The 24,320-nt window shown below is 42.5% G+C and overlaps 7 protein-coding genes, 1 long non-coding RNA gene and 6 other non-coding genes across 16 annotated transcripts in view; 12 read left to right on the top strand and 2 right to left on the bottom strand.

Moving 5' to 3' along the window:
- primo-2 (low molecular weight phosphotyrosine protein phosphatase primo-2) overlaps positions 1–453 on the bottom strand; it is a 75,801-nt gene extending 75,348 nt beyond the window's left edge. For both annotated transcript variants that reach the window (XM_020962098.2, XM_086837088.1), the window contains exon 1: positions 315–453. The gene's annotated coding sequence lies outside the window, so the exon portion shown is untranslated. The remainder of the gene's footprint in view (positions 1–314) is intronic.
- On the top strand, positions 156–1,166 carry LOC110191292 (COX assembly mitochondrial protein 2 homolog). Its single transcript, XM_020962101.2, has 2 exons — positions 156–291; positions 354–1,166. Exons 1-2 carry the CDS (start codon positions 211–213, stop codon positions 513–515), a joined length of 243 nt encoding a protein of 80 aa, XP_020817760.1. The 5' UTR covers positions 156–210; the 3' UTR covers positions 516–1,166.
- On the top strand, positions 526–1,166 carry LOC110191287 (protein Abitram). Its single transcript, XM_020962094.2, has one exon. It carries the CDS (start codon positions 526–528, stop codon positions 1,117–1,119), a length of 594 nt encoding a protein of 197 aa, XP_020817753.2. The 3' UTR covers positions 1,120–1,166.
- Positions 1,167–1,258: 92 nt separating this feature from the next.
- On the top strand, positions 1,259–2,390 carry LOC110191100 (protein BCCIP homolog). The gene is made up of 3 exons (XM_020961846.2): positions 1,259–1,490; positions 1,552–1,678; positions 1,734–2,390. Exons 1-3 carry the CDS (start codon positions 1,371–1,373, stop codon positions 2,375–2,377), a joined length of 891 nt encoding a protein of 296 aa, XP_020817505.2. The 5' UTR covers positions 1,259–1,370; the 3' UTR covers positions 2,378–2,390.
- A 745-nt stretch (positions 2,391–3,135) lies between these two features.
- Positions 3,136–6,436, top strand: Zip89B (Zinc/iron regulated transporter-related protein 89B). Its single transcript, XM_020961567.2, has 2 exons — positions 3,136–4,870; positions 6,088–6,436. The coding sequence occupies exons 1-2, from the start codon at positions 3,634–3,636 to the stop codon at positions 6,342–6,344; spliced, it is 1,494 nt and encodes a 497-aa protein (XP_020817226.2). The 5' UTR covers positions 3,136–3,633; the 3' UTR covers positions 6,345–6,436.
- Positions 6,437–9,538: 3,102 nt separating this feature from the next.
- Positions 9,539–24,320, bottom strand: part of Sulf1 (Extracellular sulfatase Sulf1) — a 32,152-nt gene continuing 17,370 nt past the window's right edge. For both annotated transcript variants that reach the window (XM_086837058.1, XM_086837057.1), the window contains exons 2-9: positions 13,395–14,289; positions 13,007–13,333; positions 12,270–12,951; positions 11,328–12,208; positions 10,953–11,263; positions 10,688–10,891; positions 10,509–10,611; positions 9,539–10,448 (exon numbers count right to left, since the gene is read on the bottom strand). In XM_086837058.1, the coding sequence (XP_086693184.1) occupies positions 10,331–10,448; positions 10,509–10,611; positions 10,688–10,891; positions 10,953–11,263; positions 11,328–12,208; positions 12,270–12,951; positions 13,007–13,333; positions 13,395–14,191 (3,423 nt within the window). In that variant the 5' untranslated portion in view covers positions 14,192–14,289 and the 3' untranslated portion in view covers positions 9,539–10,330. The remainder of the gene's footprint in view (positions 10,449–10,508; positions 10,612–10,687; positions 10,892–10,952; positions 11,264–11,327; positions 12,209–12,269; positions 12,952–13,006; positions 13,334–13,394; positions 14,290–24,320) is intronic.
- Positions 16,600–17,331, top strand: LOC110188057 (uncharacterized). Its single transcript, XR_015272643.1, has 2 exons — positions 16,600–16,733; positions 16,798–17,331. It is a non-coding gene; the product is annotated as an uncharacterized LOC110188057 (long non-coding RNA).
- TRNAF-GAA (transfer RNA phenylalanine (anticodon GAA)) lies at positions 21,328–21,400 on the top strand. Its single transcript has one exon. It is a non-coding gene; the product is annotated as a tRNA-Phe (tRNA).
- TRNAF-GAA (transfer RNA phenylalanine (anticodon GAA)) lies at positions 21,646–21,718 on the top strand. The gene has a single exon. It is a non-coding gene; the product is annotated as a tRNA-Phe (tRNA).
- On the top strand, positions 22,386–22,458 carry TRNAF-GAA (transfer RNA phenylalanine (anticodon GAA)). The gene has a single exon. It is a non-coding gene; the product is annotated as a tRNA-Phe (tRNA).
- TRNAF-GAA (transfer RNA phenylalanine (anticodon GAA)) lies at positions 23,140–23,212 on the top strand. Its single transcript has one exon. It is a non-coding gene; the product is annotated as a tRNA-Phe (tRNA).
- Positions 23,475–23,547, top strand: TRNAF-GAA (transfer RNA phenylalanine (anticodon GAA)). The gene has a single exon. It is a non-coding gene; the product is annotated as a tRNA-Phe (tRNA).
- TRNAV-AAC (transfer RNA valine (anticodon AAC)) lies at positions 23,673–23,745 on the top strand. Its single transcript has one exon. It is a non-coding gene; the product is annotated as a tRNA-Val (tRNA).
- LOC110188067 (uncharacterized) lies at positions 23,908–24,267 on the top strand. Its single transcript, XM_020957621.2, has one exon. The coding sequence runs from the start codon at positions 24,026–24,028 to the stop codon at positions 24,218–24,220; it is 195 nt and encodes a 64-aa protein (XP_020813280.2). The 5' UTR covers positions 23,908–24,025; the 3' UTR covers positions 24,221–24,267.

Here is a 24,320-nt window from a genome sequence, read left to right as displayed (position 1 = left end):
TTAATAAAATATAGGTTTTAAATTTAGTGTCAATTCAAAAATTTAAATTTTTGGTGAATACCGTTGCTATTTATCGAACAGCTGATTTTGGCCGGCACTAGTTATCGTTATCGAAGTCATTACCTAACAGCATTTGACAACACACTTTCGGCACAAAAAATCAGGCATTGGAATAAATAAATAAATACCCGGCGAGAGGAGCAGGAGAAAATGCATACGGATCTGTCCGCCCATTTGCACACACCCGCTTGCAACAAATTAATAGAAGAACTACAGGCCTGCCACGAAAACGTGAGTGTTCTTAATCCACTTACCGGTTTAAAGAGTTGCTAAATGTTGGTATTCCTTTGCAGAACGCGTTCGCCAAGTTCGTGGGCGTGTGTAACTCCATCGACGATAAGGTGGTCAAGTGCCTAAAGGGTGAACGTATCGCCCGATCCGCCGCAAACCGAGCCCGAGCCCGCGAGCGTCAGGCAAAGTATAAGGAAAAGTTGCTGCAAGGAGAAGACAATTAGAGACGACAAGATGACAGCTGCAACGGTGGATCCCCTAGAGCCCTTCTATTTCCAGCACGAGGAACAGATTATCTGCGGACAGGCTGTTAGCCCCATAACCGACGGATTCGATGTGAAATACCCTAGTGTCGTGGACCGCTTCTTCACCAGATACTATTACTTCAAAGGAGATGTGCCCTACCAGGTGCTCTACCACTCTAATCGCATTTGCCTGATTTGCCTGGCTGCCGGTCATCCTGCTCTGGCTCAGGGCATCGCTTCCGTCAGCTTTGATGTCGGAAATGTGGATCGTAGCCAAAATGTGGTCAAGGGCAAGGCCAAAAAGGGCGGAATGATCCTCCAGGCGGAGTCCACTTTAGCCTTAATAAGCACGGAGAAAGGAGAAACCTTCAAGGTTCCGAGCTGTATTCGAGGAAAACTCGTCGAGGTTAACACAGCTTTAGTGGAGGAACCAAAACTTCTGGAACAACTTCCCGAAGGAGCGGCTTACTTTGCCATCCTTCTGCCCAAAATTGAGAACTGCGATTCCATCAAGGCTAGCCTACTGACCCAAGAGCAGTACGAGCAGCGTTTAGAAGCGAAGAAAATGAACCTGGACACGTGACTTCAACTAAAAAAAATTGTATAATAAAGCCTCATTTGTTAAAGAAATGTTAAACGAGATTTTTTTTAAATCCAAATTTTTTTTTAGTTAACAGAGCTTTGCTTTTCGTTTAACAGCTGTTCAGCTTAACAGCTCTGTTAATATACCAAATGGTTGGCAACGCGGCACAACACGTGTGTTTGTCAAAACAGCTGTTGCTGGCGCCGCGTTCTTTTCGTTTGTTTAACAAAAATTGCATTTAAACAAAAATAATGTCAGCAAGCAAGCAAAAGAAGCTGAATAAGATGGAGGTTGATCCAAACGACGAGGATTCCACCTCCAGTGAGGACGACGATGACGAGGTGCACCCAGACGCCTACAGAGGCAACGAGGTAATTGGATGCCGGCCACTAAGTAAATTTGAATGTGTTTAAATACTGAATAACGTTATAGGAGGTACAAATTGACTTCGAGGGCCGTGCCCCGGTGGATCCCGATGCACAGGGAATTTCCCAGCTGCTGCAGCGTTTGTTCTTACGTGCCCACATCAATTGCAATCAAATGGCGGATCTAATCATTGGTGAGTACGGGAAACCAACACGCTCATCTTGTTTACATTTAAAAATTTTTCCCAGCTCAAAACTATGTTGGAAGCGTGATCTGTCAGTGCGATGACGAGGAGCCCGAAAGCGAAACGGACGACGATAATATGGTTGAGGATGGCACCGTGTTTGGCATCACATCCGTGCTGAACTTGACAGCCAAGAAGGATCAGCCAAGCATCGCGCAGTTGAGAACGTACCTACTCGATCGCGCTAAGGCACACGCTTCGGGTGCAGTGCACGAGCAATTAAAGGCAATTCTGGAGAACGACCAGTGCCACACAGGGTTTCTGGTCAACGAGCGGTTCATCAACATACCCGCACAGATCTCTGTGCCACTTCTGCAGAATCTACAACAGGAAATAGAAGCCGCCAAGGCCAAGAAGATGAAGTTTGACTTTGACTCGCTGCTCCTCCTTGTCAAGTTCTACAGAAAGGAGGCAAAGAAGGGAAAGCCAGCCGAGGATAACTACACAAATGCTGAGGATGAGTTACTTTCGGAGCGAGCCAAGTTCTCCTTTGAGTACTCGGTGGCCTCCGAAACGGACTCGGGCATGTCCGGCGACTGGCTAGAAGGCGATGCCGTGATGACACCATACAGAAAACTTCTTGTTCTAGACGCCAAGCAGCTGCCGAAACTGACAAAGGACATTGAAAGCTTTATCAATGGCGAATAAATGTTAACAAATATGTCTATTTTGTTTTTCCTTTTCTGGTTCCGCACAATTAAGGAATTCGAAACAAAAAGTAGCGGTTTCTATGTGCAAAAAAGTTTTAGCCCAATAGCATTTCACCATTAAACCCTTATATATATGTATGTATGTATGTATATATGTATGTCACAGACTTAGACAAGACATAGTACTTACCAAATTTGATTGGCCAGGAAATGCAGCTTCTTGTTCATTGATTGTACTTAAACGGCAATGTAGTCATGATTACACTACTACAGTTAGCACTTAATTGATGTTAATGTCACGTATAACTACCGGAAAATAATTAAATGTTCGAAGACTCCCTGCAACATTGAGGGACACTCGTGCTAATTTTGACTATTAAACATATGATCATTAAGCTTTTAAGATGCAGCCACTCTGAATGCAGCTTATTCCCAAATCTCAAAAAGCACAGAGCTTTTGCTTCCGGCTCCAAAGTTGCTGTGCGGTGCAAAGTAAAAGTCGTGATCCCACATCTTGGCTAAGGTCAGGCGCCTTTTTAATGCTAGACAAAGTGAACGGATGCAATTACTCAACTGCTCTGACTCTAGCTCTGGCTCTGGCCTTTGTTGTAGTTTTATGCTTGCGCCCAAGTCAATCGGTGTTGTTGCCAAACGAGAGCACAGGTGAACGCTCGCGAGTGGGAGCAAAAGGCGGGCCGAAAGCTCGAGAGCGAAAGCTTTAAGAGCGGTTTCTTACCTGCTTAACCTGCTGCTCACGTCTGCCGATAGATGGAGAGAGAGCGGAGCAGCAGCGCGGAGTCCGCGCAAGATACAAGTAAACAGGCGGCAGACCAAACCCGACTCCATCAGTCTGCGAGGCCGCCCCGAGCGATCAACACCTGTGCGGAGCTGGAAACCTGAAAAACCTAAACCCACCGCGCACACCCACCAATTAATCCACCAAAGGCTACGATTGTGCTACCACTTAGCGGCCTCTCCCCATGCAAATGAAGTGAGGGAAAAGCGGCTAAGAAAGTGAAAATTTCGGGCGGAATGCAACTGCAGAAGACGACCCTACCAGATGAGACCAACCCACCGTTCGAATTCAGAGCATACCCATTGAGATTCCAAGCGAAGCACATACCCATGCCGCTGGGACTGTTTTAGCCAAGAGCGAGGAGCAGAGGAGCGGGTAGCAGGTTCGAGAGATCAGTGGAAGCCCAAACAAAACAAACCAACCAAAACAGCAAAGTGAATCCGAAAGCACCAGCCAACATGAATCAAACGCAAGTGAATAATTTTCTCAAGTGCTTCCTGCAAATCGATGAGCCCGCCGGCCGTTGGATATCGCGTCATGACGACGAGGATCACGACCACGACCACGATCATGATCATGATCACGATCATGAGGACGAGGACGATAGCAGCGGTTTGTTGGTGGCCAAGGTCACCGCCATGGTGGTTCTCTTCTGCGCCAGCACCATCTGCGGATCCATTCCCTTTCTGCTGAACCGCTGCTACCGCTGGACAGAGAGCCAGACGAATGCCCGCTCAGCGATTGTGGTCAAGTGTCTGCTCTACTTTGGCGGCGGTGTCCTGCTGGCCACCACCTTCTTGCATCTACTGCCCGAGGTCCAGGAGGTCGTGGAGGAGCTACAGGAATGCGGCATCATTGGAGAACTTACCTTCCCGCTAGCGGAGCTGCTTATGTGCTGCGGCTTCTTCCTTATGTACTTCATAGAGGAGGCCATGCACACATATGTGCATCACCATCAAAAGGACGAGGCGGGAGCAGCCTTTGAGCGTGGCCACAGCATCCGGAACAGTCACCTTCTAAAGCCCACGGAGGCCACAGCGCCGACAGCAAATCAAGTCACGGGTGCCGGCAGTGCCACCTCGGAACTTGGAACGCTATCCGTGCAGAACCTCCTGCAGAATGATCTTGAGCAGCAGAAATTCGCCTCTAAGCCCCAGAGTCAGGCCAATGGTCATGCTCATGGTCACAGCCACGGACACGGACATGGACATAGTCATCTTCCTGTGATAGCAGACGATGCCTCCGCCGGAGACATGCTGGCCTCATCGCTGCGAGGACTCTTTATCGTGTCCGCTTTGTCGCTTCACGAACTCTTCGAGGGTATGGCCATCGGATTGGAGGGCTCCGCCAGCTCCGTGTGGTTCATGTTCGGCGCCGTCTCCGCCCACAAGCTAGTTCTGGCCTTCTGCGTGGGCGTGGAACTGATCGTGGCCCGAACCAGGCTCACGTTGGCTGTGATCTATGTGCTAACCTTTGCCGTGGTCAGCCCCCTCGGCATCGGCATTGGCATCCTTATAAACCATGGCCAGGAGACTACAGGACCCAGTCTAGTTTCGGCCATCTTGCAGGGCTTTGCCTGCGGCACGCTCATCTACGTGGTCTTCTTCGAAATCCTCTCGAAGAACCGGTCGGGTCTGCGCGCCTATCTGGCCCTCTTTGTGGGCTTCCTCGTCATGTTTGGTCTGCAGCAGCTAAGTGAGTACTACTTTTGTTTTAATATTAATTCTGGGAAAATAAAAAATAGAAACAGGGGATATTTTTGGTAGCTAATTATGGGAAAATAAGAAATAAAAGTAAGGGATATTTTCGGTAGCTAATACGAGATATGAATTGGCTTAATAGGAAAAGATTCGAGAACTCTTAGTTAATTAATTCCGAAGGGAAATAAATCGTTTTAGGAGCTTCTCTAATCAATCATATGGATACTTATTATTATTTATATAACTAAATCTTAGAAATTGTTTTCTTCATCTCAAAAACGATAAAATTATTAATTAACTATTTGCATCCAATAATCAAGTTGTTGTTTACTATTTTCCCGTACCATCTATAAGCAGTTTTCTGATTACTAATATTTTTTGTTATTAATTAAAATTTATGACCATGAAAAATGCATGTAAATCAAGCTTATTAAGCTAAGGGCCCATAAACATCCACATATATGAACTTAGAATAATATACTCAATGATGATGTAGGGAATAATAAGGAAAGGCATTAACTGACTAGAATTAGAAAAGTAGTAGGATTAAGTACTCAGCAGTGGGTGTTTGCTTGCCAGATAAAGCAACTATGTATATCTTTCATATTTAGGAGTAATTAGTGCGACCGTCGCCGGGCTGTCGGATGAGATTCTTCAACCGGAATCGATTCGGGTGAATTGGGAACAGGTTCTACAGTGGTTGATCCGCTGGACACTGCGTGGTTGGCCTTGTAACAGACCTTGCTGCGGTTTATTTCGCAAGCGAGTCTGAGTTTTTCTGTCTGTCTGTCTGTCTGTGTACCTAGCAAACAGGTGAAGCAAAAATCCCGTCCCTGCCATGAAGTCATCTCACGTGGAGATCGGGGTAGCCCCCGGTGCGAAAAAGCACCGCCAGATGAGGCATCCAGACCCATCAAAACAGAGGGATGCAACCTCACGAATTTGTGGTTTGTGATTACTCGGAATGTAGAGTTGGAAAAGTGAATATATGGGCTCGATAAGGTGGCACAAAACGATCATAAATCATCGCTTAGATTCGGGGTTATTGAAACACACTCAATGGAAACCATCGAAGGGCTGGGCAATCGAAGCATGAGGAAATTGGGTCTATCAAAGATTACGATTGGCATACTTTTCAGCTTAGGCTCGATTCATTGACAAAGTACCTCCAAGTCTCTAACTAACTCTCATGTCTCCTCTTCTTGTTTACAGCTTCCGGTGGCGGACACGGCCACAGTCACAGTCACAGCAGCTGCTCGGCCCATACCCACGACCACCATGAGACTGAGACCAGGTCTGGCTCGGACCACGTCCACGACCACGAGCATGACCATGATCATGCCCACCCGCCGCCTCATCACAACCATGCTGAAGAGCTGGCCGCCGTCCATAATTACGAGCAGCAGCTGCAGGTCCTGCGGCAGGTGACCCAGAAGCTGTTGGAAGCTCACCCCAAGAAGGACGTCTAGATTTTAAGCTGCTAAGCAGAATATTGATCTAACTTATATTGTAACATATATGTATTTATGTAGAAATAAAGCCTAAGATTAAATAATATAAACAACTTAATTTGTGTCTTTAGGGAATTTTTTGGGTTTTTTTTTATTTTTTACAGGTAATGTTTTCATATCATTGCAGAGCATTACAATTTCAGTCAGAAGCATTAAACACAGTGAAGAACCCATTTCCGACCCTATAATCCATATATATTCTTGATCAGCATCAACAGCCAAGTCAATTAAGCTATGTCCGACAAACATTTAATTTTTTCAAAATTTTTTTATATTTTATAAGGGGTTAAAATTGTCAAAAATTGACAAAAATTTGAATTTTTTACATTTTAAAACTTAATATGCAGATTTATTTACCTTATAAAAACTAGCACAGAACTTCTTTCCAAATGAAAATTAATGAATTTTTAGCTCAGTTGTGATATTTAAAAAAACATTATTTACCCAAAAAATTGATATATATAAAAATATCAATAAAAATCCATTAAAATAATGCAAATATTTAAAGCTTATTTGTGATCGATTTCTGATTCAATCAAATAATTCAATTGCAAACTTTTAGGTTATATAAACTTTAGCCTCCAGAAGTTAATTACCTTTCTTGTTTTCATTGATATTTAAACTATATTTTTACATGTAGTGATATTTCCAAGAACACAGATTCTATGTAAACGAGGTCGAAAAGTTACTTACTGCCAAAACTATTGTATATCCTCGTCCTTGATGAGATCATTGTGTTTTATTCTGCAAGACCTTTGTTTAGTGATATAAAAGCTAATTTTTTTTAGTCAGAGGTAAATATATATGTATATATATGTGAATTATATACGGTTAGCTGCGTAATTGGGGTTTCCCCAGTCGGCACTCGTCTACAAGACTCTTTGTGTGGTTTCTTAACAACCTTACCTTTCGTACACAAAGACGGAAATTGCCCAACGGAGATATCAAATTTGCAGAAAAGCAATATTCTCTAATGAAATTTAACTCTTTTTGGACTGATTTACCTGAATTGACAAAACAATAAACCTATTGTGATAATTTACAATATCTTAGTTATTTTTCTCATTAACATTTCATTATAGCTCTAAATATTTCGTGATTATTAAGAAACAAATAATCGGAAAGACACAAGGTGTCAATATTTTTCTCGAGGGTTCTTTGTGCTAACAAATAAAACAAATAATTCCAAGTAATCCCAATAATAAAATACAATTATGGTTTACGCTTTGATAGCAAATACACATTACTAACTAGGGCATAAAGATGATTGAGGATAGAAACTTAAATTTAATAGAACTTTATTACTTTTAGTTCTTTAGATAAAGTCTAACGTGTTCCCTTTGTGTTTGTCATGATAAAGAAGTAGCAACATTGTATTATATACAATATAGTTTATTATAATAAACAATTTACTAGGTTTTGGTAAAGAATTACATTAATTTATTAACAAATATTATATATGTGTGGAGAACAAAGAAACACGAATTTTCACCTTCGCTTAGAGTTCAACTAAAAATTCTAGAATAAATTAAAATTTATATAGCCTGTAAATAAATACATTACCTTATGGAGCTCTCATTTACCATAAAAGTTAAAATTATTCACAACACTAGAATGATAATTCTGGCTGGTAAATGAAGAAAGTGAAGGGCATTTCAAACTTCGTTTAGTGCCGAAAAAGTAATAATTGTTTTCACGATGTCATGTACATATGCTAGAAATGCCTGCTATAAAGCGAAATACGTGCCTGGGCATAAAGTTCCCCCACATCAGATTATTGCAAGCCAGGCCCCGTTTGCGGCGCAGTGGCGATATTCTCGACATTGTGAAATTTCAGCACGATATCTCTCGTTGGCAGAGTCCGCATCGTAAAGTGGTTGATTGAAATAGATGGTCGAGTAGGCCTTGTTGCCGAGGCTTGTTTAGTGTTCATCATGTGATCGCCTTGTTTTCGATGTCCCAGCCCACAATAAATACAATTTCAAGCTGATAACTTTGTTGCTTGCGTAAATTTTTAACACGATATCTCCGCAAAATGCCCTCAGACCGGTTTTCATATAGACTACTCTTGCTCCGCCGCTCTTGCTCTCCGGACTGCTATCTCTCCGTGTTTTGATAACTGAGATAAGCGCATGTTCTCCACTGGCAGCCATCTGCCCTGGTTCCCGATCCCCAATCCCCAATCCCCATTCCCCGGTCCTCGACTGCACCGGAAATTAGCGCCTTAAGTGCCAAGTGTGAATTGGCAGGCGGCAACCATACCTGACAGCAGATCAAAACAGCTTCGTGGCTTAATTAGCGCACTCCGGTGATCTTATTGACATCTGCTAATGATGATGATGATGCTGCTGAGTGACGACTCTGTTTCCAACGCATGCCGTAGTCGGAACTTCCCTCTTATCGCTGGCACGCTCTCCGAGATGTTATCGCGACTATCTCAGCGAAGTGCACACACCTTAAAATTATTGCAAAATGTATTGCCCAACGAGCTTAACGGCAAGCGGAACAGTTAATCTCTAATATTCTTGCCTGATAGCCATTGCCTATATTATCATTTGAACCCATGCTCTTGAACCAAATACACCCAGAGAGAGTGTTTGCAATAAATCATAAAAAAAAGACTGATTGGTATGCGTTAGTTAAGATCGGGGGTAACAAAGGAATAACTCTGTTATGTTCTAATTGGGTACTCTGATAACCGGTAGTACGTATACGTAATTTCCGAATTTATATTTTTAACTAAATATCAAATAAAACGGGTTGGACTTAGGAGTTTAAAAAACGGAGGGAAGTTTATAAGAAAATGTGTAGTTATCTTAAATGCAATATTCGAATTTTATGGGACACAATTCTTGCAAGATAATAATGAGCCATAAACTGAAAATCTTAATAAATTTGTATGTAAAAAAAGATTTACAAAGAATCAAGAAATAAGCTCAGCCTGAAAGCATGTTATATATTTTTAACAAATGGAATAGATTTTTATTATATTTTTAAATATATGTTTCATTAGAAAAAAAGTAAGTCAAATGAAATAGTAAAGGTAATAATTACTTGCAACTGTCCTAGCTCAGTAGCTCCATAAATCATGTATACTTTTAATTATCTCTCCATTCGTACTCCCTAAAATACATGTAATAAAACGAAACAACTTAATAAATCATGAAGTTGTGATAAAAGTTTATTACTTGCAACAGTTTTTACTTTTTGCTTTTAATACATTTGAGTTTATATATTAATTTTCAGAGTTAATGGTATGACATTATTAACGTGGCCGATACAATATTTTTGTTTATTGCTCGCATAAAAGCAGGTTTGGTACCTAAATGTCTTTGGGAATTTGCGGCATGGGCGGGGCTTAGGGGTCTCTTAACAATTGTTACGTGTCTAGTACGGCATAAATATATATGGTTTAGTTCTCTAATTAATACGCAGTGACAACAAATTTGTTATGTATGCATAGCGTTTTATTCATTTAGCAATGAGAATGGCCAATAAATACAATTTCACTTGGATTCGCTACAATTAATCGAATTCTTTGCTAGGATTTATACTCAACTAATTTAACTTTTAACCAATTTCGCTAAATAATTTATTTAGTTTCTGTAGCATTCGGTACTGGCTGCTTCTGGGTTTTGCTTATCAATTTATGTACAAATTAGGCATCCTACGAGCTAATTAATTAAAATGTGTGGCTGTTACTATAATGTATAAATATTGCAAGCCAAATAGAAGAAACTTCACATACACACACAGTTTGGTTACAAGAGTCTAAACGTAAGTAAGATAATAGATTAAAACACAGTCTTATTTATGTATGAAGAAATCCAATGGGGGGGGGGCCAAACCAAATAGCAGGGATTGGAGCTGGTGCTGGGAGCTGGCAAGCAAGGTACGCATAGGATATGTATGTGGAGTGATCCCATCCTCCGGTCCCATCATCTCTAGGCCACTGCTGCCGGGCTCACTGAGTGTGTGGGCAAGAATCTGGGCGACTGTTGCTGGTGGGGTTGCTGCTTCCACGGACGCCGCTTTAGGTGCGTCTGCTGCGAGCCTGTCAATCTGAAGAAATGTGAAAGCAGTTAGACCCTCGGCTTGGAGTTCAGTTCCAGCTGCACTTACCTGTTGTATTTGGACAGCTTACGTCGCTTCATGGGAGGCAGCCCATCCATGTCCAGTCGTGGTCCCACGAAGGCATAGTTACCCACGGTTCCCGCAAGGGGAGCTGAAACAGTAAAGATAGAACAGGATACAGTTCAAGACACTCTTTAAATGAATGGAGGGTCAGTAGAAGGCCTTACAGTGCTTGCGTTTGTTGTTGCGATGCACCTGATTGATGGCACTGGGCAGCTGTGGGGCACTGGTTCCGCTATCCAACTGGGCTTGATGTCGCCGGATGCTGCAACTGCGGCCCCTACAGCCCTTCAGTTGATCCAGGGCATCATGCATGTGGGCTCTCTCACCGGGTGTCAGGCCTGCAGCACGATTTGTGGTCTCAAAGCGATCTGAGGGCAAGTAAGAATATAAGTTTTCATCATTCTTCAGCTGCTAAACCTCCTCTCTTACCTATGGTCAGGTTGTAGAAGGTTATCAGGCCCGTGGTAAACTCGCAGTAAAGATAGTTGTGGGTAGAGTTAATGGTCCTTAGGCAGGAATAAGTATTATTGTTGGCGTTCATGCAGAAACAGAAGGGACTGTCGTTCCACAGCGGAGCTGTGCGCCAGTGCTGGTTGTCGTGCGAGAAGCAGTTCATCTTCTCCGACAGACACTCCTTCTCCAGCCGGGCCTTCTTGATGCGTTTTCGCTCCTTCTTGCGCTGCCGTTCCTCTTTCAGCTTCCTGCGAGCCTCGCGGGCCATTTCCTTGGAGTCCGCGTAACTGAAACAGAGGAATAGATTTGCCGAATTAGTTATCCAACTCTAAAGGAAGTAGAATCACTCACCTCTCGCCCACATCTGGCTCGCAATAGCACTCTGCTCGAGGAGAAAAGCGAGGTGTCTGTGGCTCCAATGAGTCCAGCAGGCCGGCATTCCCATAGCCCCGGTAAATCTCCTTTTGGCCAACGCTAGCACTCGGCCTAGCCGTGCTGTTACTGATCTCGGTGAAGTAGCTCATGTTGAACTCCGGTCCGGCTCCACCATCCAACACGTTCTCTTCGTTTCGCCGGCGGTTCTCCTGCCTTCGACCAGATGATCCCGCCAACTTGTTGCTCTCCCGCAGCTGCTTCTTCATCTCCTTCAACTTTCCAATCTTATCCTTCAGAACCTTGATCAGCATATCGATCTGCATGCGGGAAGTACGCCACGTCTTCTCATCATCATAGATTACGTTTGAGCAGTTCACCTTGCCCGAGGTTGCATCCACGAAGCAACGATGACCTTCGGTCTTTGGGAACTTCTCGCCCCGACTGTTGGGTTGGGAGCTGGAGTTGGACAGGAGTCCAGGACCGTGCAGCTCGTGCTCATTGAACTTGTGTTCGAGGGTCTCCAGCGTGGTCTGTATCTGCTGGATGACCTGAGCAATCTTTTCGTTGTTGCTCACAGACAATTCCCGCTTGCTGCGATGCGAGTGCTCGGTGAGCATATCAACCGCTTGGTGCAGGTCCAGAAGCTCCTCCATCTCATAGGGCAGCTCTGTGTGGAACAACTCACGCTTGTTCCGCCGCCTGGCATGACCGCCATGATGGGTGCGCTTGTTCACACGATGTGATCCAGCGGATGGGGCTCGAATCTTGGTGTAAACCACGCCATCAGAGGTGAAGCAGGCGCAGTTGCGTTGGTACTGCTTCCGCGGCATCGCAGCCAATTGATGCTCTAACTGGAGCTGAGTTGGATTGGAAATGATTAATGAAGTTCATCAGGGAATAAGTGGTCATGAAACTTACATGGAACTTGCACTTGTGCTTGCGCCAGCGTCCATCCTCATTGACGCACTTCCACTTCTGTCCAGGCAGACAGTTCTTCAACAGAGCTGGATCCGAGCACTCCGAGTTCAAGCGCATCATCTTGGTTATGTAGGGAGCCAGGGGAAGATCATTGTCTTGCGGGTGAGGGAACTCCTGATCGTCCAGCTCTTCGTCACCCTCCTCAATGGCGGCATCCTCGAGATCCTCCTCTTCCAGAGCAGCAGCTGAGCTGTCCATTGCTCCATCCACATCTTCCTCTTCATTGTCGGTGTCCAAATCCTCCTCGCCATCCTCAAATTGCTGAGTGGTAGAGCTCATCAGAGTGGCAGCAGTACTGCTGCTGCTGCTGCTTCTGCTTGAGATGGTGGTTGTGCTCTCCACTCCAGAGTCCAAGAAATCCTCCAGCAGGGAACTGTTGACCAACTTCATATTACGTCTTTCAGCCTGTAATCGTGCCCTTGACTCGGCTATTTGCTCCGAGGTCTCCCTTCTGCCGGAACTCTCGATGAGGAAACTATCGGGCCAGTTATCCCGCACAGCTCGATTTCTGCTCAGCAGCAAGGGCATAATGCTGCGCCCATCCATGTGTTGAGGCGTAGGTACACCACCCATGTCCAGGAAAGTGGGAGCCAGGTCCACGTTCAGCACAATCTCATTGACCCTGAGGGGGATCATTTTATTTAATCAAGAGATTGAGAAAAGCTCAAGCTACTTACACCTTGGAGGCCTGAATGCCGGGACCTCGAATGAGGAACGGCACCCGCACATCGAATTCGAAGGGAAAGCTCTTGCCCTTGATCAGACCGAACTGTCCCAAGTGGTAGCCGTGATCCGAGGTGTACACAATATACGTATTATCCAGCTCCCCTAGTTCCTTTAGCTCATTGTAGACGCGTTCCACGGCCACATCCACGCTCTGGAGTGTCTGCAGACGCTTCGTCATCAGCAGATTGGTGAACCTTTTGTGTACGGGCTGCATGGGTTCGGTGACCCGCAGGATCCACTGCTTGTCTGGATTGGGGGCATGATCATACGATGGAGTGCTGGAGATAAATGTAATAAATTGCAGTTAAAAGTTTCCGATAGAATCCTAGTTATACTCACTGGTGGGTGGTCACATTGAAGAACAAATGACTGTACTGTGGAGCCGAATCCTCTGGACCGTGAGGGGCCGGAAAACTCATGGTGAGCAGGACAGGCTTGCGCTGGTTCTGCTGCTTCGAGGAGCGCAAAAAGGCAATGGAATCATTGGCAATTAGATCCGGATAGTAGTCCTTGGCATAGTCAAAACCATGCTTGATCTTCTGCCCATTGAGGTTGATGCTATAGTTGTAGTACTTGGAGTTCATGATCAGGCCACCCCACTCCCGCCAGCCAGGAGGGATGTAGGAGCCATTGTACTTGTTCAGGTACTTGCCAAAGTAACCGGTACGGTAACCGGCATTCGACAAATACGTGGCATAGGAACGCGTCTCGTGCGTGGCCTGCCACTGGGGACTGGAGCAGTTGTCATTGTTGGTGAACACCTGATGGTTGTGCACATACATCCCGGTGAGCAGTGAGGAGCGCGCGGGACAGCACATGGGCGTGGTGGTGTAGGCATGCCGGAACTCGGCTCCGCCGTCCCTTAGGAGGCGCAGGGTGCGCGGCATAAAGTTTAGAGAGCCCAGCTCCACATCCTGGTCGTCGGTGAGGATCAGGATAATGTTCGGTCTTCGCTCACGGGCTGCGTTGGAGTCCCGGGAAAAGCGCTTAGACGCATGACTACGCTGATGGTGCTGTCGATGGTGTTGTGCTCCTGCTCCGGTTCCCTGTTCCTTGCCGAGTACATGTAGCACAAAGACGAAAAGAATCAGACTGGCAATGGCCAAACGCAAACTGGAGGGCTGCATCATCATCATAGCTTTCGGGGGTAACTAAGGCAGCAAACAGCAAAGTCCAGAGTCACCCTCAAAAATCTCTCGAAACACTCAGAAATTGCATCTTGTTTATTGCTGACCTGAAAACATTGACTTAAAGCGTTAAAGGTGGCTCGTATTTATTTTTAAAGACTGTAAATGATTTCCCCTTAATTTTTACTTGAAACCAACTCAAGCATCTTCTTGGACCTGATTTTAACTGCAGCTGCCTGTTTTGCAGCTGCTGCTTTGCCTGCTACCAAAATTTCATGCACCAGTTGACCTCGACGGTGCCGCGACTCGAGTGCCCTTGCCACCAAATATTTGCCAAGACAGCAGCATGGCCAAAAGCTAAATCAGAGCGATGCATATTTTGTCCACTTATCAGCAAATGCCGGCGACTGTCAGCCCGTCCTCAGACCCCCCGTCAAGTGTATTTGCGTCCTTGCTGAAATTTATGTGCCACTTGCCGTTAAGTGAAAACTGCACAAGCAGTGGCTTTCCCTTATCCTGCGGCGGATCCACGTATATTTCCTTGTGGCATTGAGCTGCCTGCCAGCCAGCCCAATCTGCCACCCACGCAACCTGCATTTCCTGCACCGAGACATACATAGTAATAAAGGTGGCGGAACAAGGAGGTTTACGGTTTACTGCGGCCCGTTTAAGTGTGATTTATGTGGTCGCAGTGCCGCTGTTTGTTGCATTGTAATTGCCAGGTAACAGTCAGTTCTGGCCACTTTTTCGAGAAGTGTGTTCGAGAGTCGAATATAGTGGAAGCTCCACTGGGTGGCGGCGACCTTCTGCTGACGGCAGGGCACTCGACGATTCGACTTGGCCTTGATGTAGTGTGCTCAGCGATTCGGCACGCTGAGAAGAATTATCGCGGCCACCTTGGCTCCACTCACTAATGATGGCTCTTTGCGTAAATCTCACATTTCAAGGCTAAAACTCAAAGATCTCCATGAATTGAGCAGCTCTCTGTGCTTCTCATAAAAACGAACTCCCCAAGTGACCGCTCTCTGCACTTCTCAAAAAGTTTAAGTCTTGTCTAAGCTCTTTTTCAATACAACATGTAACTTTAATCTCTTCAAGTCATTGATTATTTACTCTTAAATCCCGTAGTGGCCCTGGCCATTCTTCATTCCCTCACTTCAGCTGTTGCATAATCAGAAAGAGTACTTACTGCCAAAAGTTTTTTGGAGTGGAGTTGGAGTCCAAATTGTATTTAAATATGCAGCACAAATAATGCAAAAACTGAAAAAATAAAACCGAACCACTGCAGGTTGCAACAACTGAAACATCTGATAGCTGGAGAGGCCCAACATCCGGCGGTGTGCCAAGATGAATAGGTAGGCATCCCACGAGATGGATGGACTGATGGGAGCCAACTCAATGAGCCACTTGAGCTCGGCACAATAGAGAGAATGCCGCCCACCAATGGCAAATGCAATATTTCGCCAGGCATTTTATTTATTTATGCTCAATTATGCTGCATTTCTTTTCCTTTTTCCTCCAATAGCACTCGCAATCGAAATAGAAATGCCAACTTGAGCAGAGCAAAGCCGGCTGAAGTGGCTCCCCTGCTCCATTGGCGGAGCAGCTGGAGGCCCTCAGCCACTTGACTGGCGAAACTTCCTTGTTTCGCCCCAAGGCTGTGTTTTTTTTGTTGCCCGTTTCGATAGATGGACTAACGCAGGGAAAGGCACGGACTGGGAACGGGTTTGGGGCCCAGCATGACCCAACGGCAGCCGAAGGCCCTAAAAGGAAAACATGTTTGTGGCCAAACAAAGCCGGCTAAAAGGAGCCTGGATCCCGGGTGCCTCTTTTTGTTGTGCGGCACCTTCCTGTCGCCTGCTGACAGACGTCACGCATGCGCAGACGGCACTAAGAGCAGAAGGAGCAGGAGGAGGAGGTGGAAGGAGCAGGAGCAGGAACAGGCATCGGCGGCTATCCCGACCTGGACCACAGTGAACGTGTTCCCGACTTGGCAACATCGGGCAAAACTTGTCTCACCAAAACTCAGCTGCGGCAGCCGCACAGAGATTGGCGGCTTGGGGTGAGGATGAAAGCCAACACGATTTCCTGATTCATTCATGAATTTCATGACTTTTGTTTTGTGTCCTTCTCCCTCCTGCATTCCCCAATTCTCTCACCGATTCCCAGGTAATTCCATCTTCTGGCGACCGAAAGTCGTGCTTGTTGCTAGGCGATCGTAAAGTTTTATTACAGAAGTTTTCTTAAAGAATGATGATGCCTTTTGGTTTTTGCAAGGTTTCAAAATTACGTTTTCCCTTTTTGTGAGGGGAAAAGAGATGGGTTTATTTTATATATAAAAATAATTAAGCTTTGATTTGGAATTTACAAATATTTATCCCAAAGAAACCACATCTTTGAGAGAATATTTAAAGATCATTGCTATTTCGATATTTCACAAATCAGTTGGCCATGAAAAATACTTCAAATAAGTGCCAATGGTTAAAGTATTAAACACATTAAGTTGTTAGTTTTTGGGAGTTATTCAGGAACAATTGTCTTATACTTTCACGTAAGAAAAAATTTCATAAAATAGTATAACAACAGTATGAAATTCCTGTATTTCTTTCATTTAGGCGAAAAAAACGTGAAGATGAAAATAAAAAATAATTTTATTGTTCGGAACTTTTTCGTTTTCCATCCCACTAAAAACGAAGAGGAATGCAAGATTTGCCGGAACTCCTTCAAGGGATCCTACACTACAAATATGAAGAGGCATTTGCTGCAGTATCATGAGGCAGCCTATCTTAGCGAAATGGAAAAGAACAAAGTTAATGAACCGGCCGAAGAGAAAAGGAAATTTGAAATAACTATGTCACGACGCGAAATGAAGGAGGTCTTGGAGAAGATCGTCACTAATGTTCCAGCAGAAACTTTGGAATCGGCTCCATTTAAGGCATTGAGTGAGCAAATCTTTGCCGGACTAGAGATGAAACCAGAAGATTTCCTTAATGCACAGGAATAATAAATACAAGATACGATAAAGATTAAAAATCTCCCTATTCGATGGATACTGACTGGGGGCCTTTGTTTAAAAGTATATTTTATATTTTTACTCTGGTATAAAATTATAAAAAATTAAACAAAATATGATGCAATTGGTAAGCTGATCCTCAGTCTTTATTATATGTTATATAGTCAAACTGGGGTTGAATGCACATAGGGTTTATACACTTCTATAGCTTACGACGTGACAATCCAACTGCATATCAAATAAGGCAATCTCCCTTATCCAGTGGACAAAGTGATTACACAGCAAAGAGACATGGACATGGAACAGAAGTCAGGCCAGAAGAAAAACCTGAAAGGGAAAGCTCTGGCCTGACTCTGGGAAAGACTGCTCACCACCAGATAGGACAGATAGAGGCAGACACACTCAATTACATGCAAATATGTATTTCAATTAGTGCAGGCTCCCGAGATTTATGAATATGCAAATAGAGCGATGTCGGCTAATCCGACAGTTGCCAGGCATCCAGATGATAAATTCCGTCTTATCAGCTCTGCATCGCATTGGCAGGAGCAACTCGTTGCTGCAGCGACTCATTAGCGGCCATGTCGACGACTCCAAGTGGATTAGAGCTGCGAAATGTGGAGCTGCTGCAGTCTTGCTTGATCTCTGTGGATCTGGTGCAGCATCTGCGTAGGCCGCCAAGTCCAACTTTGCGCTTAATTATGCAATTAACAAGGCAACCAGCCGGCTAGGGATTGGGTCTGACATGTGACCAGTTGATGGCTTTGCCGAGTCAATTTAACGCTCAACTAACTATTTAAAAGCCATCCCGTGGCGAATGCAACTCCCACTCGCATGAGAGTGCCGCACATCTTCGTTTTGCTGGCTCTGTTGCCTTTCCAGTTCGATTTATGCATATTTAATGGGACCCCAGCTCTAGTCCCAGTTTCAATCCCAAAACCGACACCGAAACCGAAACCGAGACGCGTTCAGTATTTCCAAAACGGGAAAAGCATGTGGCAAGTGTCAAGCGGGCGGGCCTTGACAGGGGTCGACTTGTGGCAAGCCAATTTGCGTTCAGCTCACTCAAACTCACAAAACCCCGAACATGTTGTGACAGCTTGTAATGGACTTGAAATATTTAAGTTCACTTTGGAGCCACAGCCGACACTTGCGAAAGTTTACCAGGTTACCAGAATTATGAAAGATGAATCAACAGGGGGAGAATCGAGGTGTTCTGATTTAACTTCAGCCGCATTAAAGTGCTGCTTAAATCTATCGTAAGCCGACAATTATGAAAAACTCTATAAACACGCAATTGATACATTAAAATCACACTGTCTCGAGGGCGGAATGAGCTATATTTGACAATGTGAACGACTTGACTTGGCGGCACGTTCACGTTCCGAAATCATTCAGACGCGGCGACATGTCCAAAGGAAGCCGCAGAAAATAAACAGAACTCAGGGCAAGGGGAGTGGGTTTTTGGAACAATTTGTTAATGGAAATAAAACGCCAAATGTCGTGAGTGAGTGAATGTGGCATAGCGGAACACATATTCAAAAGTCGCCTCAATAAATTTCAATGGCAACAAATTGTTCGTGAAACGGCTGCCAATAAATCTTGCGGTTTTTTGCGAGTCGCTTGGTTTTTTGTTCTCTTATTTTGTCAGAATTATCACACAGGGGAGAGTGACCAGTGACCAGTGACCATTGGGATTCACGTTTAGCTCAATTTATGACCGATTTCCACGGGGGCCAACGCCCTGGGATCGGTCCGTGACTGTTGGTTTAAAGGCCCCGCGCCGCATTGCCAAATGAATATTTATTCGATTTTAATAAAGCCGAATTCGGTTATGACTGCAGTTATTTTGTAATCACGTCGATGGCAATTTGTTTTACACAGATTTCAGTAATTTATTTTGCAGCTGTTGCTGCTGTTGGCGAACAAGAATTTTTAGCAATTAACTCAATTACAAGTTGTGGCCCGAACAACTCTGTATGGCTTTGGCAAAAGGTTAAAAGTTAGGGTCTAGCGGGTATCCTGCAAATTGCTCTATTAGGTCTGTCACACAAACTGCTATATTATTTATGAAAAAAGCCAGGTCGGAACACAAAGAACTCCCACATTTGCTGTTGTTTGTGGCATAAACAAATCAAATCCAATTGTGACCCACTTAGACAGACGGCAAAAAGTGTCCTCCACTCCTCAGTCGCATAAAAAAAAACCAAAAGGAAAAGGACTTCTGAGTTGTTGCCTGGAATTTGCATATTACATTTGCTGACTATAGAAGTTCTGCTGTTTTACCATAATGTGTATAATTTTTTCTTTCCTGGAAATCGATTCAAATAGCGTTGCTGGGTATATCTGTGCCCAATTGAACTTTCTTATCGTGATATTTATACACTTGAAACACACTTATCAGTTCATAGACCCATGTACAACTAAGACCCCCCCGAAAAAAACTATATCACATTGAGTGCTACTTCTTTGCGATTTCAATTTGGGTGAATTTAACAAGAAATAAAATGTCTTAGGCTTCCCCGTTCCCAGTTCCCATTCAAGGTCTGGCCCCAAGTCGTGCCGCAAAACCAAAATAGAAATTCTATCGAAAATGTTAAACATTCCCTTGACATATCAGAGGAATGCCGTGTTGTCGTCACCGCCACTTTTCGCGATTCTATCTTAAAATCTACAAATCTACAAATCCCCAAATAGTTGCCACAAAGAAATGCCTCCAGGCCAACAATGTGATGACACAGAAATGGCGAATAATTAAAAACAATTCGAGTAATAATAATAGCCAATCCAGAGCAGAGAACAGAGAGACAGAAAAAGCTGATTGCCTTGGACCAAATGTGTGCAGAATTTCGAGGCGATAAATCATAACCATCGGGGGACTGGGACGTGGACATGGAAATGGACATGGGGCGGGGACGTGGGCGTGGACTGGCTCGGATTCGTTTTCAAAGGAATTTCGGTCTGCCACACGATCGCCTTTCGAGAATGTTGAATCATTGAGCACACCGTCCAGGGGATCGGCATTATCATGAGGATGATGATGATGATGAAGAGACTATAAGGCCTGACTCAGTGAAGTTCAACTGCAGGCTCAGCTTTCAGCGCCGGGCGTCAAACGGAAGCCGCATTAGTTGGAAGTTGGAACTGGGAACTGGGAACTGGGAAGGTGCTGTGCTCTAACCCACAATACAGCGTGTATAATGGATCAGATCAGGTTGTCTGGGGCAAGGCAACCGCTTTTCAGGGACACGAGGCATCGGGTAGTGGATTCGATTTCGTCAGAATTCATCAGGTTGCCGAGGAAGGTCTCAACTTGTATATGGGGAAATCAAGTTCTTCTGTATACTCTTCATTGAAACAAACGATCATATTAGTTAATCAAAATAAATTCAGTCCTTAATTAAGACATAAAATTTATGACGTAGGAGAAACATAATAACCTTAATTAGTGTGGGAATAAGAAGAATATTTTTATTCAGTTCCTAAATTCGCAATAAAGTAAGCTTAAAGACATTGACCTTGTCTGATTAGTTTATAGTTTTTAGTTTACTTATACATGTGTAGTAAAACATTTATGATCCTCCCACATTTTTCATTTGAAATTTCGCTAAAGTTCATAGATTTCAAAATGCATTCTGAAAGTTTGCCAAATATGAAAACCAAATTAACGTAACCTTGTCATATGTCAGAGGCAACCCGTTGCCAGGCATTACAGTATAGATTTTATTTATTATTTTACCCGGGCATCGTAAAAATTCATAATTTGTAATTAACCAAATTATTACAAACAATATGGTCAAATTTATTTATTTCTCAGACCTGGCTAGCAAATTTTCTTTTCCTTTATGGCTCTTTTAAATTGCAATTTCCGTCAGCTAAAACGTGCGACTGCAAAGAAGGCGTCTTTGTGAAATTGATGTGGACCTATTAAGACACGCAAATGTCATTAAACATTTTTGCAACTGTCAGGAATTGTGACATACAAAAAGAGGCGAAGCCGAAATGTTTTTATATATAGTAAGCGGTTTAAAAATAGAGGCCACAATTGAACTTTGCGGTGAACTTATATGCGGCTAAGTTTATATATAGACCATCAGTTCGTAATCTCTAATTGGCCGCAAGGAATCCATAAGCCGAAATAGCTCAGTTGGGAGAGCGTTAGACTGAAGATCTAAAGGTCCCCGGTTCAATCCCGGGTTTCGGCAATTATATATTTTGTTTTTTGATTGAAATTCATGTTTAACACATTATTATTTTATTATTTAAGTAGACTTTAATTTTTGGAAGTTTTTGAAGATTGGTTTTCTTCACGAAAGTGTTACTGCAAGCATATAATTTATTTATTATGGGTTTATATTTAAACAAATGTGAAAAGCCTGGTTTTTATCAGCTTCATGCATTTTTGTTTATAATCTATTTATTAATTATTAATATTTTAATAACTTCAACAGCCGAAATAGCTCAGTTGGGAGAGCGTTAGACTGAAGATCTAAAGGTCCCCGGTTCAATCCCGGGTTTCGGCAATTATATATTTTGTTTTTTAATTGAAATTAATTTTTTATAATACATTTTTGAAGTAGACTTAATTTTTTGAAGTTTGAACTGCTCTAGAAAAGATATCATTTTAGTCAGAAGCTTTAAACAATGTGAAGGAGTCATTAACCGACCCTATAAATCATATATGTTCTTGATCATCATCAACAGGCGAGTCAATTTAATTTAATTTTGAAAATTTTAAAAGGGGTTACATTGCCAAAAATTGTCAAAATTAGTCGAAGAAAATTAAATTTTTTTAAATTTAAAATTGAGTATGCAGATTTGTTAACTAAATAAAAACTAACATAGGAAAGCTTTCCGAATTGAATTTAATGAATTTTTGGTCTAGTTATGAGTTTTTTAAACTTTGATTTGTCGAAAGAAGTTTCATATAAAAACATCGATAAATATCGATTCAATGAATGAGAATTTTTTAAGCTTAGTTATGATTAATTTCCAATACTATCCTATAATTAAATTGCAAACTCCAATGGTATATAAACCTCGGCTTCCCAAAATTAATTCCCTTTTTTGTTTATATATAATTTTGCTTTTACTTGAAGAACCCTGAAAGGCTCGTTTTTTATCAGTTTGATGCATTTTTTATTTTATTTAAATAATTAATTAATTAATAATATTTTAATAACTTCAACAGCCGAAATAGCTCAGTTGGGAGAGCGTTAGACTGAAGATCTAAAGGTCCCCGGTTCAATCCCGGGTTTCGGCAGTTATATATTTTCTTTTTTAATTGAAATTAATTTTTTAATAATAATATTTTATTAAGTAGACTTTAATTTTTTGAAGTTTTTGAAATTGGTTTTCTTCACGAAAAACTGAACATATCATTTATTTATTATGATTTAGCTTTAAACAATGTGAAAAGTAGTCTATTACCTTCATGCACCTCTGTTTATAATCTATTTATCAATTATTATATTCTATGACTTCATCATCGACAGGCGAGTCGATCTAACATAGCTATGTTTGGCCAATATTTAATTTTTTTTTTAAATTTACAAAGAAAACTTATTTTTTTTTTTAAATTTTAAATAGAGTATGCAGAGGTATTAACCTGATAAAAAATAACATAGGAAAGCATTCCGAATTTAAATTAATGCATTTTTGGCTTAGCTATGAGTTTTTTAAACTTTGATTTAGCAAAAAAATGTGTAATAAAACATCGATGAATATCGATTAGTTATGATCAATTTTCGATACTATCCTATAATTAAATTGCAAACTGCAATGCTATATAAACCTCGGCTTCCCGAAGTTAGATTCCTTTCATGTTTATATATAATTTGGGTTTTACTTGAAGAAACGTGAAAGGTTCGTTTTTTATCAGTTTAATGCATTTTTTTTTGTATAAAATAATTATTTAATTAATAATATTTTAATAATTTCAACAGCCGAAATAGCTCAGTTGGGAGAGCGTTAGACTGAAGATCTAAAGGTCCCCGGTTCAATCCCGGGTTTCGGCAATTATATATTTTGTTTTTTGATTGAAATTCATGTATTAACACATTATTTAAGTAGACTTTAATTTTTGAAGGTTTTGTAGATTGGTCTGCTTTACGAAAGTGATACTGCAAGCATATAATATAATAATATATATAATGGGGACTTATATTTACTATATTTGGGTTTTATTTAAACAAATGTGAAAAGCCTGGTTTTTATCAGCTTGATGCATTTTTGTTTATAATCTATTTATTAATTATTAATATTTTAATAACTTCAACAGCCGAAATAGCTCAGTTGGGAGAGCGTTAGACTGAAGATCTAAAGGTCCCCGGTTCAATCCCGGGTTTCGGCAATGCATTTTTTAGTGCTCCTTATATTTATTTTGTAGCAATAAAATTTAATTGAAAACATCACTTATATGTAGTTTTCTGCTGCCTTAAGATTTTATCCTCTTTCCCCTTTCTGAAATTATTAAGTGTTTCCGTGGTGTAGTGGTTATCACATCCGCCTAACACGCGGAAGGCCCCCGGTTCAATCCCGGGCGGAAACAAATTGAGTAAAATTAATTATTTATTGTTATTTTTATTTGGTAAAGTATAGGCAAGAAGTGAAGAATTCAAAGTAGTCATATTAAAAACAAGAGAATTAAAGTCTGCTACTTTATGGTATGAACAGAGACCTATAAATATATACAGTCTACTCTCCTCTTTTAGTAGAACATTTTCTATGACTTGCAAGTCTAGTGTCACTTTTCAATTCCCAGTTCTATTAGTTCCCCAAATATTGTGGTATTTCCGAGATTTCACTTAACCAAAAAAGAAGTCGCCAGGATGCCCACTTCCCTGTTGTGGCCACATACCCGGCTCAACTGGAAGCGGGCACTGATGTTCTCGCTGAAGTGCGTCTACCTCCTGATGATGGTGACATTAAGCAGACAGGCCGCTGGGATGGCTGTGAACAGCAGCCTGGCCCAGCAGCATCGAAGGAGTTTCCTGGAGGGGACTGCAGCCGCAGCATACACTTGATTCCTGTATGTCCCATTTGGCGGAAATAAACGACAGTTGGGGAATGTCTCTGCTCTACGCGCGCTGTCTTAATATGCTTTTATTGGCCAAGATATTCGCG

Source organism: Drosophila serrata, unplaced genomic scaffold (assembly GCF_035046125.1).
Source record: "Drosophila serrata isolate PLE 108 unplaced genomic scaffold, ASM3504612v1 contig_295, whole genome shotgun sequence".
Lineage (NCBI taxonomy): Eukaryota > Metazoa > Arthropoda > Insecta > Diptera > Drosophilidae > Drosophila > Drosophila serrata.
This window is presented reverse-complemented; position numbering and strand designations above follow the sequence as displayed.